The following is a 17,685-nucleotide window of genomic DNA, read 5'->3' on the forward strand; positions in this document are numbered from 1 at the left end:
TCTGTGGTTTCTCTGCGACATGATTGGCTGGTCCGGGTCCGCTTGCTGAGCGGGTGTGTGGAGGTGCTTTATAATAAACTGCATGAAGCTTGTCAGCTTCTTAAGCATTCAGACAGACAGACAGACAGACAGCAGACTTGTGGTGGGTTTTTTTTTTCACTGCTTCAACATGTCCTCAGACATTACCACAGGTGAGTCCGATGATTACTTGAGCCATTAAATGATGTGATCAGTAACCTTTATTTAACCTCTTAATATGTTCAACTAATTCTTTAATATATGTCACATCACGTTGAAACTTCATTAAAATCACACAAAGGGTGAGCAGTTTGTAAATCATGTAGCCTGCTATGCTTATTTAAATTTTTATTTTAATTACACACTTAAATAATAATAATAATAATAATTTCTTGAATTTCTTGGTGTCTTCTCTCATAACTTACCAAACTGGAGTTTTTGAATGTGTATGTGCTCTATCATTTGCCTCCCCATAGGGCACTGTTAAAGCTCTGTCATATTCATGTTAGCCTAATAAAACAACTTGATGGAATGATGGCTAAACTGAGTTGTGTTCATCCCATACTGCCTCCGTTATTTTATGACTGTGCATTTATTCTGGAAATGGATAAAAGTGTGTCTTTATTGCAGCCCAAAGCCTAGAACTTAGACTTAAAATGTAATATTTGTTTTTCACAGTTTGCAGACCAGGTGTTTTACAGGCCGTTAGATATTTTATGTGCCTTATGGGCTGTTGGGTTTGTTTTCTCACATCAAGTTATCTGATACAACCCACTGACATAAACGTCAACTGCAGCTTTTTTGGCTTTTAGCTTTTATTTAATTTCATTCTCCCCCAGAAGATATTTGTGTTTTGAGCTATTTGTCATGTTCTGAAATATCAAAGATCTTTTGTTTGCTTGCTTGTTTTATTTTCACGTTTTATCCAGACTTTTAAAAAATGTCTTTCTTTTTTTTTCTCAGCACTTTCCCTATTGTGCTTTCTGAAACAACTTGAGACGATCTTAAAATTTTCTCTCAGTGGTGTAATGTGGTTTCTCTCCAACTGCTGTCACATTTTCCACAGACTTGGAGCTCGAGCTGGGCGAGCTGCTGCAGGAGTTCCAGGATGTGGTGGAGGAGCTGAAAGCTCCTTCTCAAAGCAGACCTAATGCGTACAAGCACGTCCTGCAGGAGGCCAAAGGTCGCACAGGGCTCGGGGACGACAGCGGGGTCGAGGACTCGGATTACAGTGAGTGATGGCATCGTCACCACAGAACGATGTTAATGTGATCAAGATAATGTTTGCTTATTGTTCAGAGTGCAGGGAATTTGTTTAGTTCATCCTTTGCTGGCGAGTGAGGTTCTCTGGAGTCCCCATGGGTGTCAGTTGAGCCCCTTTATCATCCCAAACAACTGCAGCATGACACTTTTAATTTGCATGAAATTAGTGGCACAAGAGGACACATCCCTGTACACTTCTATTAAAGTGGCTGTTTTGCTCGTGACAATACTGTAGCTGTGTACTGAAATGTACTGCAATTATGGATAACCCATCTCCTGTAATTGTCTGGGTTTTTTTTCCTGCTTCTGTCGTGCGCTTGTTGACGGTTATGAGATAAAAGAAGAAAATATGTTGTCTTTTTTTGGCCCCTAAACATTTCTACAGGCGAACCACTTCCAAAAAGCAGACACTCTGGATTTGCTAACAACAAACATGTGTTTATCCTCAGTTTACTGCAAGTCCTGAATTGTGCTGAAATCGTTGTCATTGCTGATCATTTGCATGGGCTGGCCATCATGCTTGTCTTCTGTTTATAATCTCCACTAACCCCATCTTTGCCTCCCTCTTTTCTCTCCCTCCAGGCAGCGAAGCTTCTTTGGGAAACAGTTTAAACGCCAGCCAGGAGGAGCTTCACACAGCAGGCATAACGCTGGCACCGAAAGGTACTAGAGACACCCATCAGCCATCTCCATCCCCATCCAGATAGCCCTCGTTCTTACAGTGATCACTATCACTTTTGCTCTGATCACTATCACAGCCACACACACACACACACAAAAACCCTACATACATTTGGCTGGGAGCTCTTTTGTTTTTACACAACAAAGCCCCTGCTGCTGTGACTGCTGTGTACTGTGACGTCTCAGCCCCCCCACTTCAAACCTCATGCAGGGGTTATTTGTTCTCTTATGTTATGTGGATAATCTGGCTCAGGTGTGTTTAAATTACACAGACTACCACTACACCTCAATTGATGAATACAAAAACCAGGAGGTGTCATTCACTCTGTGTTTACACCAAATACCTTAACTTGTTTACAACAGAGATCCTGGTTGCATCCATCAAGCTGTTAAGGAATTATAGCACTTAAGATCAGTCCAGAAGTGGTTTGGTTCATATGTATAGTAATTCTGGGACTTACATTAGTTTTCAGCTTTTTGGTCCAAAGGAAATACCATCGAACTGAGTCGCATTTCTCCACAAAAATGTTCCACTGCTGTTTTTTCTTTTCCTCTATAGTTTCTCAAATTCCTTTTTTTTTCTGTCTGTCTTTCTGCAGCCAAGCTCGGAGACACAAGCGAACTTGAGAATTTTATCAACATGTTGGACCAGGAACTTGCGGGTACGTATTTAAGAGAATTAAACTCCCCCTATCACTCAATCTACTCTTTATTCCTTTTGCACTTAGGCTGACAAGCCAGCAGACTATAGTGTATAATGCTGCCGCTGGGAGAGGATGAATGTTTCACATTGAAAAACAGAGTGCGTAGTAGTAGTAGTAGTAGTCACTTTGTGTCTACCCTGTACTACCCCCCCAGTTTATCTCTGAGCACCTCTTGTGTGTAAATGCCATGTCTGGGGACTCAGGTGGACTATCTACACGACCTTTAGTGATAATAGCATACTTGACTACATGAGCAACATGATCCCGCTATCAGTGCTAAAGCAGTGGTGTTTCAGAGGCCCATGAACACACACGCAGACCACAACAAGAACAAAACATACATCTGTGCTATCTGTGGTCTGGATGCAGGGAGAATTAATGTTACAGATTAACTGTAACTCCCCCTGTATTTTCTACAGGGCTCAATTATTAGTCGGTGCATGTGTGCATGCGTGTTAATATGCCTGTGTGTTTGTTCTCGTATTCTGTCTCCTGATCTTCTGTTCTGTTTTCTCTTCCTCTTTTTTTTTTTTTTGCAGAAATGTGAACAGGGAGAGAAAGTGAGCCACGTAGATGAGGGTGGGAGGGGAGGGGGAAACAAGCCAGGGGCGACATGGCTGGCTACTGCCAAGCAGACAGGCAGATCCACACTAGAGCAGATCTGAGGGAGCAAAATGCTCCCCTGGCTGCTCCGGGGGAAAAGGTTAACATCAGAAATTAAAAGGGCACTCCATTCCAAAATGCAAGAACACCCTCAGACCCCTGGCGACGCCGCGTCCACCACGGCAAGACGACGTCCCTGCAGCATCAGATGTGTGACATATTCTCTGGAAGTAGATGAAGCTTCCATCTGTCTGGGAAGAGAAAGAAAAAGCTGCCGAGGAGTACAGGAAGCATATTTAATGCCACATTTAAAATTCCCACGAGTGCTATTCCAGTAAAGGGCCCTAAATCCTCAGCGCTGTATTTTTTTTTTTTTTCAAGGAGGCTGATCTTTGTTTAGTTCAGAATTACAAATGGCACTTTGATGCTAAACTAATTTCAAGTCCACGGGGTTCAGATCTGCTGTGTAATGTCAAATGTCATTTATGTGCCGATGTTTCAAGTGTACAGTTCTTGTTAATATTGTTTTTTTTTTTAAATGTAAATTGTTGTACAGATGAATGCACATATAAATAAAGCAAACTTTTGATGGAATGTCACAACGTATTTCACGTCTTTTGTTGATTTGTATTAAGCTAAATTTAATCTCATTCCAGATTGAGTGCAGAGAGACTGCTGGCCACGTCTGATTTCTATACATACACAATCTTGAAAGCTCTTCACTTTTCTAAAAAATACTCCTGACAGTGCTGACAACAAATTATATTCACCTTCAGCATCCCCTAAATTGACTGTTGCTACTGTCACACCGCATGTCACAGGAGCCCTTCAACCATTCTTCTTTGTTTGTAGCTATGCCTCCTGTACGTCTGCTCTGATTACGCTTTGTGTTTCACTTCTGCCATCAAATCAGGAAATCCACAAATTTAGCACAGAGATCACGTGAAGACAGCTTAAAAGGGAAGTGCGTCAGTGGCGCTGTGAAAAACAATACTCATTTAAACTTTGTGCTGTAATTCTTATGCGGGGGCTTCGACTCTGCTATAACTTATTCCCAGAAATTGGAGCTCTGAACAGAAGGAAGGAAATTGTTCTGCTTCGTTTGAGTCGCCTGGGAAACAGCGTCTTAGTGATTTCCTAGCTGTGACTTTTCAATCATGGTTGTGTTTATAGTCTGCTGTCTGTGTGTTTAAAGCCTGATGTATACAGAGTGTAAATCCATTTACAGGTGTCTTCTCCGTGTTGTCAAAGCAACGCTGCTTAGAGAAAGAGACAAGGTCGAGGAGAACGTTGTGGTTGTAAGATGTGATTTTTCAAAGGTGACTACTGTTTCTACACTGAGTGACATCAGTGGTATAATCCAGCTGGAGTATGCAAAATTATTTTTAGTCTGCTGCAAAACTGTCGGATTTGAGTTTAGGATGAAGTTGAATGACGAACGACAAACTGAAATATTTACTTACACCCTCACGGTGACTGTTTTCAGGGTGAAGGCCCTCTTGGAAACGGAGATGTCAGGGTCCAGCAGTTTATTGAATTGCCATTGTTTTCTGCTTAAAAATCCCTGGACAGCTGGTTGATACGACCCGTCATCCATACCACCGGCCTTGGTGATATATTATGGATAGACTGCTGGGGTCGGACTGCTTTTTGACATCGTGTTCAATGGCAGTGGCCAACGGGAAGGAAGGCTGGACATCTAAGATACTGCTCCTTGTCTGTTTATGTCTCATTAAAAGACACTTTGTTCAGAAAGTTCACTGCTCTGAACTCTGGCCAACTATTTAACCCCACTGACCGGGACACGAGTTGGCACTTGTCTGGGGGAGAGAAGAGTGTTGTGTTGAGTGCAAATGAGCCTAAAATTTGACATCACTGTAAAGCAAGGAGAAAAAGTGGAAGCAGAAAAAGACTAAAAGAGAAAATGAGAGCGTTCAAACAATAGAGAGTGCTGTAGAATAACCTGCTCCTCGTGCGTTGTCTGTTCCACTTAGAGAAAGGCGAGGATGACTGATTGAGGCCACAGCTGTTCAGGATAGTAACAAACAAAGTTGGCTTTGACATGATGGAACTTCCCCAGAAAAACGAAGGGCACATCCTGTTTTCAGAGACCGAAGGCGAAGGAATTGCAACAATGCAGGAAACGTGGTGGTGCAGCGCGGATGAAACCGAAAGGTATCTGATTGGAATTTTCACTTCGTGTCCTGTGTTTCAGATCTGTAGCTCTGTAACCAGCCTGGTACTTGACATTGCTGCCACACTTCTGCTTTAATCCACAATGTCATTTCATCGTACACCAGAAGTCAGCAGCAGCTAATTAAGCTGTATGATTTCCATTCGATTGCTCTTCATTGAGATCTGATGCAATATATCAGTTTGTCTTATGGGAATAACACCTCCCCATTGTTTAGCTAATTATGATGAGACCGCTATTTGATTGGCAGCGCACAAAAGTAAGAGGCCAATATGTCAGCCAGTCGCCTTGTTTAGATAACAGGCAGAGTAAATGATGAATGAACTGAGTTCATTAGCTGGCAAATGAAAATGAATTGATGTTATGATGAGACGCCGAATGGCTTTGAGAGATGAAGACATAATAAATATCGTGTTGTACCCCTTTCGTCCCTCACCTATAGACTCAGGCATCCTGGTAATAAATGTCACATAGACTTAAAATCTCCACACACAGTGCTGGTTTGTTTTAAGCTGGTTAGTAAGTTAATGAAGATGTAATTGAGTATAGCAGAAAGGAGACACTTGTTATTATCAGACAATGAGTAAATGAAGCAGAGATATGGCCTGTGCAGTGAGGCTATCATGGCGGAGATGAGTACAGCATGCAGAGCACGCAGTCTTCTGTCATCTGGTCTGATGAGAGACTGGAGCAACGTCTCTCCCCCGGGAGCTCCCCAAATGGTCCAGGCTAACAACGATCTCCCAAGGAATTAGCTGGCTCAACTGCCCAACACACACACACACACACACACACACACACACGCACGCACGCTATACTGAATTGTCTGAATCTGACTGGGTCTTACATAACTGAGGCTGGTCCCTGAGCCCAGATCAAGGACTCAGATCACTGCTTTGCTATTCTTGCAGAACCCACCAAAGGCAAAACGAGGAGCTTGAACCGTAAGGGATTGGTGCTATGCTCTGAAATAGTATCTCTCAGATGACAACACTTCAAAGCCTGCGAGATATTCATGGGAACCATAAATACTGTAAAATCACTTTTCAGTTATTTGATATTCTGACATAACAGGACAGTAAGCACTGATCTGATCTGCAGCAGCACAGATGACAGTCTAAAGCTGTGTTTCCACCGTGTTGTACGGTTTGGCTTGGATCTTACTCATCTTGTTTGGTGTTGTCAAAAGCTGTGGATGCTACCTGGTACCTTTTTGGGCATCAATTAAAATAAGGTTCCAAGCTGAGCTGATACTAGAAGATGGAAAGAAAACACTGCAGACCTCTGATTGGTCTGAGAGAATTGTTACTAGAATAGTCATCCAGAGTCGTCTAATTGTCTGCGCTCTGTTTGTAGGAAATGCTTATGTTTTTGTCCCACTGTGCAAACCGAGAATCAAGAGCACCATCACTTTGATACCCTCTATTATTCCTGTGTTTCTCTGTCGCGTTGAAAATGACGTCACAGCAACCTCATCCGTTATTGCTATGACGATAAACTAGTGCATCTTACCTATGTTGATGACATCTGGTACCTGGTACCAAAAGTGAGCTGAGCCATACAATGCAGTGAAATACTAATTTAATGATAATTCAGCCACACTAGTCGCATGTTTTTTAGGATGGCAATGTCATGGCTCTCAGAGCGATCTCCTGGTCTCAGCAACTTTTGGATGGACTGACATTGTGATCTCTACAAAGTAATTAATTAATTAGCATGCTGATGTTAGGATTTAACTCCAAGTGTGCCAAAACATGGTCTCACAGAGCTTCTAGCATGACTGTAGTGTTAGTGTGGACATGTGGACAAAATTGTAGTCATATCTGTAACACTAATTGAGCAGTTTATTTTTAACGATGCAAAATAAGCATTTTGTGTGTTAACCGATCATAATTAGGCATATCAGCCTGTTTTTTTCTGCTGCGTTTAGAAAAATCACCGATGTAAACAATCTTTCACAGCATCAGAAAACATTAATAACCTCAAGCGCTGTGTGGATCCAAAAGTGAAATAGATCCATGATGTAATACTCAGCTCATTCAGTAGGAAAAAAGTCATTGCTCCCTCATTTTAGAGTTATTATTGGAAACATTTTACTGGCTTATTTGGAGTTTTTGAGGTTGCTGTGACGTAAATCCAAGTCTCTGCCTATTGCTATGTCAGTTCCTGTTTTGCTCCCTGACTCCCCAGACCTCATTGTATGGAACAGGAAACCATTGTAATTATTTTCAGAGAGTTCATGCCCAAAGAATGTGACTCATCCAGCCTCCCCTGGACTTCAAATGAGCCATTACATCAGTGCTGACTGGGGATTTCTTGACGCCACTTCATCCTTCCTCTTTCAACGCGCACAGGCAGTTTACCAGAATTCATTACTAAAAGTCAAGCAAACAAACATATAAAAGAGCTGAAATGGAAGTCATAACTCAATTCTTGCACTGGTGAGAAAAAGGAATAAAAACAAGCCGTGAGAGGATGTGGGTGCATGAATGAAAGTGAACAGTATTAGCGAATGCCGTGGGCTACCTGGTGGGAAGGAACTTTGTTCTTTATTGTAATATACAGAGGTAGGAAGCTGTCAGTCACACAGGGAGGTCTCAGTGCATCTTTAAAGCTGTGGAAGTGTTGTTTTTTTTTCAGTGAGAGAGAGTAATGAGAGCGAATAGAGACAAATGTGTACAATCTTTAAGATCCAAGAGTAGATTTTGAAATCTGCCTGTGGCAGCCAGACTGCTTTTCTGCTGAATTTCATGGGGGTAAAATATTCTTATGGCTGAGATGACGTTTCCCTCTAATCATTGATCTGACACATCTGCTTGCCATGCCACATCATGCCACATCTAATAATATCACGCAGTGTAACAGGAACTTGAAATCTATTTTTAAAAGCTCACATGCATCTGTTTACAATTGGTGTATACATGGAAAAACAAACTGACCTGCATGTGGCAGAATTAAAATTTAATTCCCATCAGCAAAACTATTGCCTCTTTAAAAATATGTTTGTAAAAGTTTCATGAGGTCAAACATTTATTAAAATTCATGATTAAGTTTTAATACCTGTGTCTATTTGGGTAAAAAAAGAAAAGAAAAGAAAAGATACAAAAATCTACTATTCAGTTTGTGAGAAAAATTGGAGACTTCACTGCACAGTACTAACATTTAGGCATCACTGACAAATGACTGTCTCTGCCTCTCCGGGTAAAAATAGGCTTAACTTCAAAGGATGTTTCCAGTATTTCAAAGAAAAAAAGGGTGCAGACTTTTTTGGAGTAAGCTCAGATATATGGAGTCAAACTCTCACTGTATTTGATCTCAAGATCAGTGAAAAGCCTGGTAGCCTGGATTAGCGCTTAAGATCAAATTGGTGCCACTGAAAGTCATTGTAATGTCATCTAAGTGATAAGATACTTTCGGGAAGTCCTCTGGGAGTCCTCTGTAGTCAGGCACTGGAGCAACACAGGCTGGCGAGCTCAGACACCAAAGGTCCACTGATGCAACCTTCCCCTGCCACCAGTAACCCACATCTAAGAAAGGCATTAGTGGACTGCCATCTGATGGTGAACTCCAGCTGATGCAACTGAGAGATAGTGCCGGGGCCTGGCCGCAGCTGGCGAGGGACAACTTTGCAAAATAGCTCTGAATCTGTGAGGTAATGCTGTGAATAATGAAAGCAGTTAGAGAAGAAATGAAACATCCTAGAAGTTGTGAATCTTGCTGTGAAACTTGTTCTTCCATCCTGCTATCAGAACTGGACCAACTAGTAGAAAAAAAAAATTAGGCGTCAAGCAGCATCTCTTGGTAATAGGGTTTTCTGGACAGGAAACAGAATAGATACCATGTAGAGGCTTAAAATGTGCTTGTTGCCCGCTGTTGTTACTTCCCTCACACACACTGGGAGCATACACTTTAGTCTCAGCAGCCTCAGTGGTATCTCTAGGCCATCCATCTTACAGAGGGCAGATCATTATGTAGTCGACAGGCAGCTTTAGGCCGGGGGCAGGTGGGACTGCTTGTACTAGATGAACTATAGGCTGCTACTGTACTTTACTGGACCTCCATAAAAACCAAACTAGCCCCCTTTACTGTTGAATAGTACAATATATTTGATCATCTTCCATTCTCGTAATACTGCTACATTTTGTTGCACCCAAAGCTGCATTAAAAGGATCACATGGGTGTTATTTTATTATTTTAGTTTTATTTTTACCAATGAATTTATCCTGCTAACAAGTGCTGTCTGTGTTATCACAGCTTGCAGCTCTGTGCCACACAACTCTGTCGTCATCCAAAGATCATTAAAAACACATAAAACAGCCATACCATTGGGTGATGCTACAGTTTATTTTGTAACAATTCTGCAGCGGCATTCACTTTGGACAATATCTCCATGTCGGCCACGTGTCACTGAGCACGCTGCTGGGCGATGTGGCTCCTCGCTTTGCTAGTTTGACGAGCCATGAGGAAAGAGCCCCACTGTCTGTTTTCATTGTAATTAAAGAATATGTCACCCAGTGCACCAGTCTGGCTCTTGTTTGGCTCTTTTCTCTGTTTTTTTTTTTAATGTTTTTTTGACGACAGAGTTCAGTAGCACAGAGGCATATGCTACATCTGGCTGTAGCTTCACAGTTGGTCCTTGTTAGAAGGATAAATTCATTGTTTGTTTTGGTGTGTCCGTGGGATTTGTTGAATAATAAAAAAAATAAAAAGATAAAATATGCCGGCCTTATCCTTTAATACAAAAGGGAGGAATAGAGCCCTCCAATACTGCACTTACAAAGATGCTCTTTTGGATCGTGATGCTCTCTCTATAATCATTTTGTAGGATGAAAAATATACAAAACTCTATTATCAGCAATAAACGTCTTGGTCTCACAGCGACTGAAAATGGATGTCATGCTCTATATTCATGAGAACCACAATAAGATACAGAAAGAATAGATATTTTATTTTGATTACTCAGTTTGCGCGATTATAAATACATTCTATGGACATAAACATAGAAGTAACAGGGCATCTTTAGTAATCTGTACAATGACACTGAAAGAACAGAGATTCATCATGATGGATTTGGGCTCAAAGACCATCGGTTTTGTTGATTCCAGTCGCAGGGTCTTGTGAAAAATGTGTTACAGTATATGGGTTTGATGGCACCATAAAAGCTCCAGTGCATGATTCTCCCTGTTAGGAAAACCTGAACCATATGCCAGTGATTTGTCTATGCTCTGTGGGTACAAAACAAAATTGCCAAGAGTGCATTTTTCACATGGAAATAATAGATTATTTATGTTTTGACATAATGCAGAATGATTTCCCTTTAGAGAAAAACAGGCTGTTTAAATGTGAACTACAAAAGTCTTGGTTCAGTGGCTGTTTCTACCCTGCTTCCCAATAAGTAATGTTAATTAGCTTTTTAGTCTACAGAGAAACATAGCAAGTCAAGAAAATTAGAGTTTAAATGATACGAAATGAGTAGGCAGTCCAGATTATGGCACTTGTAAAGTAGAAGAAAGAGAAAATGGGCGAGTCATGTCTGTGTGCACCAGACGTAGAGCTGCTCAGACTGCATTTTGTGCGAGGGAGGATAGAAAACTGCATGAAAGCAAAGACGAATGAGACGTAGGAAGAGAGAGATGAGGGTGAGGGCGAGGGTGAGAGGAAATATAGGTAACAACACGTTCGCGGAGATAGAAATAAAATTCTCTATTTCTGCACACATGCATAATGCACACACGGACTCCCCCCAACACACACACCTGCAGCTCTCTCCCAGCGGGTGGCACTGTGTAATTTGGCACATCCATTTCCTAGGCTGGGTTTGTCTTCAGTGCTGTCGAGGCAGTCACAAACCCCCATCGGGGTATTCCAGCCTATCCTTGAATGATGTCACTTTCGGAATACACTCACTGAAGTGCAAACAAATCTCAACTGTAGAAAAGTGTCTGGCTCATAACTGTCCTATTTTTCTACCGCTAGAGATTTTTGTCACAGGAAGTTTGGACTAATTTCATTGGGCCTTCAGGTGCCTGATTGCTGAAGGAGTTTGACCCCATTTCCTCTTGCTGCACCACACCACTACACTTTCCATGGTCTTCCCCTTTGGTCCGGCACTTAATTATGTGGCTCTTCACAGGGCCATGTATCCCAAACCGTGTCCCTGAGGCCACAAGGTCTACCCCTGCCAATACTCAGTGACATCTGCTCTGCTTTAATGGCATATGGGAAAATTACATGGCAAAAAACGAGTTGCCCTCCCATGACATTTCTTCCCTTTGATAGTTCACTCTCAACTTCACCACTCAATTTTTAGCCCTGTGCCACTCTATGTGTGTGTGCTGGAGCCAATGGAAACTGGCCTCCCACCACCGCGGACAGATCAGACGAGGTGGACAGTCTACTTTGATTCATATCCTGTCTTAAAGGGTCACTTCACCCAAATTACAACAAAAAGCAAAACAACAAGCGAATTCACAGGTGCACAAAATGCACTTTTAGCTTTCAGCCACACCTCATGGTTCTCATAAACGTATGGCCTTTGCTTATAATAAATAAAATAATAAATTGATAGTGTTTCTGGCTTTGCAGGTCCAATTTTTACTTGGAATTTTTAACTCATTTCATGCTAATTGCTCAATATGTTCACCAGCCAGTCACTAATTGGGTCTGTCTGCTCATTGTACACTATGTGCCCAGTCAGCTTTTTTAAATGTAAATAACTGCCTGCTGCCTCTGGAAACGCTACGAGAGCTGTTAAAGGAACCAAAAAAGCTGCAGGCCATGAACCAAAACAATGAGCTAAAAGGTGTTAACCAGCTGTAGTGATCTGATCCATTTTAAGTATAAAAATATTGATTAAAGCCAATATGTTTTCTGAAAGAACGTCCGTGTAACTAAATGATCGCAGACCTCACTGTGAATAGCTCATATTGGAATTACTTTCTACCAAATAGATAGTGGAGTGTGTTCAGTGGATTATCTGGAACAAGAATGTACTATCAAGGACATTTTTATTTTACTGGAAATAGACGTCATTTTTGGACTTGAAGTCATATTTCATTGCTGTGACAGAAAAAAATTCAATCCAATTTCATTGTAATGTTGAGGCTGCAGAAAGAGAGTCAAAACCTTGAAAAATAAAACCAAAACTTTTTTTTCTTATGGTTAGATATCACGAGTTTTAGTTTTCAAGTAATTTGGGTGAATCAAATATTTCAGGATATATTCCAACAACAAGAAACACACGGTTCACATGCGTTTTGCAATCAGGGGTATTTTAAAAAATGCCATTATTGCTACTGAAACACGCCTACTCCTTACGCAAGGACAAATGCAGGGACATTATTCCAGGTATAAACCAACTGCTTATTTCTTTCTTAGTGGCTGTGGCTCACTTGAAGAAAGTGGCTGATTGGGAGGCGAGCTCCATATAAGGCGGGATGAGCAAAAATAAAATGACTCATATAGATCAGTCTCTAAGCAATTTCCCCCAAATAACCCCTTCTCTCTTCAGGATCGGTGATGAGCTGACCAGACTATGCTTCTCGCTCTGCTGCACCTCCAATCATTAAATACCAGGGGAAGTTGTAATGGAATACTTCATAAACAGGTGTATGTCCTTTAGGTATTTGAGAATTTCAGAGCTGATCTAGGATCACTGGTCAGGTTGCATTATTGCGCTTTGCAGGAGACAATCTGCGCTACGCCAAGACACTTAATGAAAATTGTCAGTTTTACTCGCAGAATCAATAACTCTAGTTTTCTCCCTGAATAACATATAATAGGATGCAATGTGAGTACATCAATGCAATCTTTTCAGAATCTCCCATTGCTGCAGCACTACTTTGCATGAATTACAGTAAAATCTGGAGTTATGCACGCAGATAGGCCCCAAGCTGTTAGCCTGTTTTTCTCAAAGGTTTCAGCGAGAGAAAAGGAGAGAGGGGGGAGGAAGAGGAGGAGGAGCAGGAGGAGGAGGGGAGAGAGAAAGAAGGGAGGTAGAGAGGCCTGAGGGGGAGACTTGCACTCGCTGCAAGAATATTCCTTGTTTAACTCATTCAGAACAGAAATAATAAAAAGTCATAAAAGGGAGGAAAAGAACTTTGATCAAGAGAGAAAAAAGTTTTGTGAAACTTTATATTCTTCATTTTATACAGTTTTAATTTGGCACATGGCACAATCAGCATGTATGCATCTGGTATACATAAATAAATATTAAATATTTTATACATAAATATACATATAGAGCTCTTACAAAGACACCTAGAGTGGTCTTGGCTTAGGATGTTTCAAATGACGACAACAATACATAGAAATTATTTGCGTTGGTGCTTTGTAGTCTGAACAGTGTTTTAATTGTTTTTGTAAGTGGGATATCTCCATAGAAGCCCTATACATATATGTATGTATGCCCATATTTATATATATATTCAAAGAAACACAAGTGTGCACTGATGTAGGTTTATTCAGTGCAAACAGGCCACTGTCTGCTTTTGAAGAGGAACTCTTACAAAGTCAATGGAATCATGTCAGTTAGTTCAGTTGAATCTTTAGCTATTTTTTTTTCTCTTACACGTAAAATAATAGATTTATTTTTGTAATCTTTAAGCAAAATTAGACATATATAACTTTGAAAATAACAAAAGTGCTATTTCGCAAAGACAGACACCCAGAGACGCAGCAGAAACACTACTGGTGATGAACCAAAAAAATCAACAACATGAGAAAGTACTCGGCCCCGTCCCACCCCGCCCCCTCCCCGAAAAACCACATTATACGACCTACAAACAAAAAAACAGGTGCACGGACACACACACTCACACACACTCACACACACGCTCTCTTTCTCACACACACTCTTTTTCTCACCCGCATACAGACTCACTCACTCACCACTCTTGCTTTTGCAAGTTCCCACAATGTGTCTTCTCTTCCTCTTAACCGCGCTTGCAAGCAAGGAACGGAAATCATTTTCACATGCGCACAAACACACGGGTGCTCTAAGCAGCATGTGTACGTGCACACTTTGTGGAGATAATATCAGATAGCTTAACAGATAAATTGGCTGTAAAAGATGCACTTTTTTCTTAACAAAACAATCACAGTAACATAGTATTTATCTCTGCCTCCTCATCTCCCGGCGAGAGCTGTCCCAGACAAATTATTTCTATACGAGATAAAAAAGATAACACCATTTGTGTGGCTGTTGTGTTGGTACGCAACAGAAAGAAAAAAATGAGTTGCCCAAAATGGGTTTGAAATCTCTACATCTGCATATCCTCTAGGTTTCCCCATCCTGGATTCAGTCTCTCATCTTTGAGTCTCATCAGCTTGTAACACACTCCACTTGGGATAGTCTCAGGGAATAGAAATAATGACAAAAAAAGAACAAGCTTTGTAAGGCATTGAAACATAAAAAAAACAAAACAAAGAAGCAATTAAAAACATTTCGCAAATATTGACGTAGAGGCCATTGTTCGAGATGTGTCTCCCGCAGGAGGGAGGGATGGGAAATAAAAAGCACTTCTCTTTGTTTTTGTTATGAATTCAAGAAAAAAAGTGTGGATATCTCCTCAGTCTGCTTAAAAAGGCTTTTAAAATGATTATTTTAGAAAACAACACTGCAGAAACACCCCCTCCTCTGATCAGGAGAAGGGAAGCAGTTTGATTTTGGCAGCTCTGCACAACTTGACATCCATAGAGAGCTCTCAGCAACTCTCCTCGTAGTAAAAGTCTAGTTAAATCTCTTCACGTTTTAATCCGACTCATGCCCTTCCCCTCCCCTCCCCCTCGCAGCCCTCCCCTTCCCTGTGATATTTATAAAACACAATCCTCTCCTCCGTTCGTTCATCCTCCTGCTCCTCCTCCTCATCCACCACCACCGCCGCCGCCGCCTCCTCATACTCCCCCGCCTGCGCTGGCTGCCCCTGGCCTCCTTAAAGCTATACGCGGGTGGTTGAGTGGGAGTGCGGCAGACCGGTGGAGTTGAAACCGGTTGTGAAAGTGTTGTAGGGGTGCAGGTTGGGCATGCCCACCAGGGAATTGGGGATCATGGTGATGGTGTTGGGGGTCATGAGGGGAATGTCGTCCGGAGAGCGCCGCAGAGTGAGCGTGTAGTCGGGCAGCGAGGCCAAGCGCAGTGCCCCCTCGTTGCTGTTCCCCGCCTCACACTCATGGTGCGTCTGGTTCATCTGCAGTGACATGATCTCCTCTTCGGGCGCGTGGTGACCAATGTCGTTGGAGGTGGTCTGCCGCTGAGGGCTTGGCTGCCCGTGGCCGGAGTCCTGTCGGCGCTTGTCCTTGCGGTAGTAGAGGGCTGCAAAAGCCAGCACATTGAGGAACAGTAGCGAGGCTCCCACAGCAATAGTGACACTAAGCTCTGTGGAGTAATCCCGTGGGTTCTCCACCACCAGCGGCCCCGTCTCCTCGTCGTCGTTCCAAGAGTCTTTGTCCTCACTGTTGTAAGCCGGGGACATGGGAGGCCGCTTGGTGTTGAATGGCCAGGAGGTTTTCCCATTGGGTCGCTTGGTGGACAAGGTGTTCTGGGTGGTCTCTGGTGGGGGCACTTTGGTGGTGGTGGAGGTGTAGTGAAACATGTCATGGAGGTTGTACAGGTGGGGCACTAGGTGTTTCCAGAAAGCCACTTTGGTGGCACGGTAGTGGTCACGCACACGTGGCTTCAGGCCAATATGCAGGTACAGCTGGTCCTGAGGGTTGTACTTGGACCAGGCCACCTCTTCAAAGCGGTTGGCCTTTGTGTGGATGAACTTGGTATCTTGGGGAACTGGTTTGTTGGGATCTCTGCGGACAGAGAAGAGACAGATAAAATATTGTTTAAATGAGATTCTGACAGTATATTTAATTATTCATGCTCTCACATTCATGTGGGGATTTAGAGCACATAAAAATACTAAAAAGAAAACTTAACAGTATCAGTCACAGCTTATATTTTGGCCTGAAAGGGGTTGAGCCACTAGTGGAAAAATCATTAATCTTGCTTGGCAAAACCCACAACAGTGAAAGAACAAACCCACAGGAGCAACCAAAAGACTGCAGTTAATAAATGTCCAGGTGTGTATGGTGTGGTATGTATTACGCTTCCTGCAACACTGATTCCTCCTATCAATTTATTTTCACACCAAGATCTCCATGCAGCACCCCCGCCTCTTTTATCCACATCTCTATGGGCATAGTGTGTCTGTCTTTCTCCATCCCCATCTCCTGTCTCCCCAGATGTTGTTCTTAATTCAGTTCTGATGCAGCCCACCCACAAAAACCAGGGCAAAGGCTTTTAAAGTAAACACACATGAATAAGTCAGCAGGCTTTAGGGCTCGCGTCAGGAGGCATCTTGTTGTTGATAATCCAACGCTGGTGGAGCCCCTCTGCTAATTGCTCTGGGAAGGCAGCACAGTGTGCATTGGCATCCAGTGTACTGATGCAAAGTGGACCATATTAATCAAGACACTAAGAGGAAACTGCAGAGCCGCACGTATGTGTGTGTGTGTGTGCGTGGATATAAGGATGTTTGTGCGAGTGAGACTGAAAGCGAGAGACAAAGGAGATATGTGCGAGATTGAGCGAGAGAAAGAGAGACAGAGAAATATATATTTTATATGGATGAAGTACCACTGTTGATCTACAGAGTTCAGTGTTCCACTTTTCAGTCTCAGACACGTTGCCTCAACACCGGATGGCCAACCATTTCAATTACAGTGAAGCTATTGATTTATTGAATGAATTAACATACAGCAATCTCCCACAATCACACTCCTTGTTGCTCTACAATGTCAGGAATGGGAGTGTTGTGGGTTCATGGTATTGCTTTTAGTACCGATGAAATGACTTTCTGTGGAAGAACCTGAAGAATAGCACTGCGGCCTTGAGAACACAATAATTGATGTTGGAGCAGAGGAGTTAAAACTCTGTTGTTGCAAGGAGGCAAGGCTCTGTGCGACATTTCTCTAAATGTCATGAAATATCCCTTTGTGTGGGCCTGATTGCGATGTCAGTGGCAAGCAAAGTTCAAATTTAGGATTGTGGTGGCTGCGGCGTTTTTTTTTTTTTGGCACGGGCTGAAAAACCTCCAAACACGGCCAAGAGAATTAAAAGCCATGCCAGAAGAATTCACCCTCCATCGTCTCTTCGTCTCTCGTGTTTCGTTTCTCTGCTGTCAATTTTTCTTTTTCAGGTCAGTGCTTCTGGGAGAGGTGAGAGAGATAGAGGGA

General features: G+C 42.3%; 2 protein-coding genes across 3 annotated transcripts in view; one reads left to right on the top strand and one right to left on the bottom strand.

Annotated features, from left to right (window-relative positions):
- The first annotated feature begins 39 nt into the window (after positions 1-39).
- Positions 40-3,875, top strand: si:dkey-27i16.2 (regulator of cell cycle RGCC). The gene is made up of 5 exons (XM_010736200.3): positions 40-191; positions 1,085-1,249; positions 1,864-1,944; positions 2,562-2,624; positions 3,206-3,875. Exons 1-5 carry the CDS (start codon positions 83-85, stop codon positions 3,211-3,213), a joined length of 426 nt encoding a protein of 141 aa, XP_010734502.2. The 5' UTR covers positions 40-82; the 3' UTR covers positions 3,214-3,875.
- Positions 3,876-10,615: 6,740 nt separating this feature from the next.
- The window catches only part of nlgn3a (neuroligin 3a), a 121,059-nt gene continuing 113,989 nt past the window's right edge, over positions 10,616-17,685 (bottom strand). For both annotated transcript variants that reach the window (XM_027281401.1, XM_010736195.3), the window contains one exon: positions 10,616-16,260. In XM_027281401.1, the coding sequence (XP_027137202.1) occupies positions 15,402-16,260 (859 nt within the window). In that variant the 3' untranslated portion in view covers positions 10,616-15,401. The remainder of the gene's footprint in view (positions 16,261-17,685) is intronic.

This window comes from Larimichthys crocea, chromosome I, assembly GCF_000972845.2.
Source record: "Larimichthys crocea isolate SSNF chromosome I, L_crocea_2.0, whole genome shotgun sequence".
Taxonomy (NCBI): Eukaryota; Metazoa; Chordata; class Actinopteri; family Sciaenidae; genus Larimichthys; species Larimichthys crocea.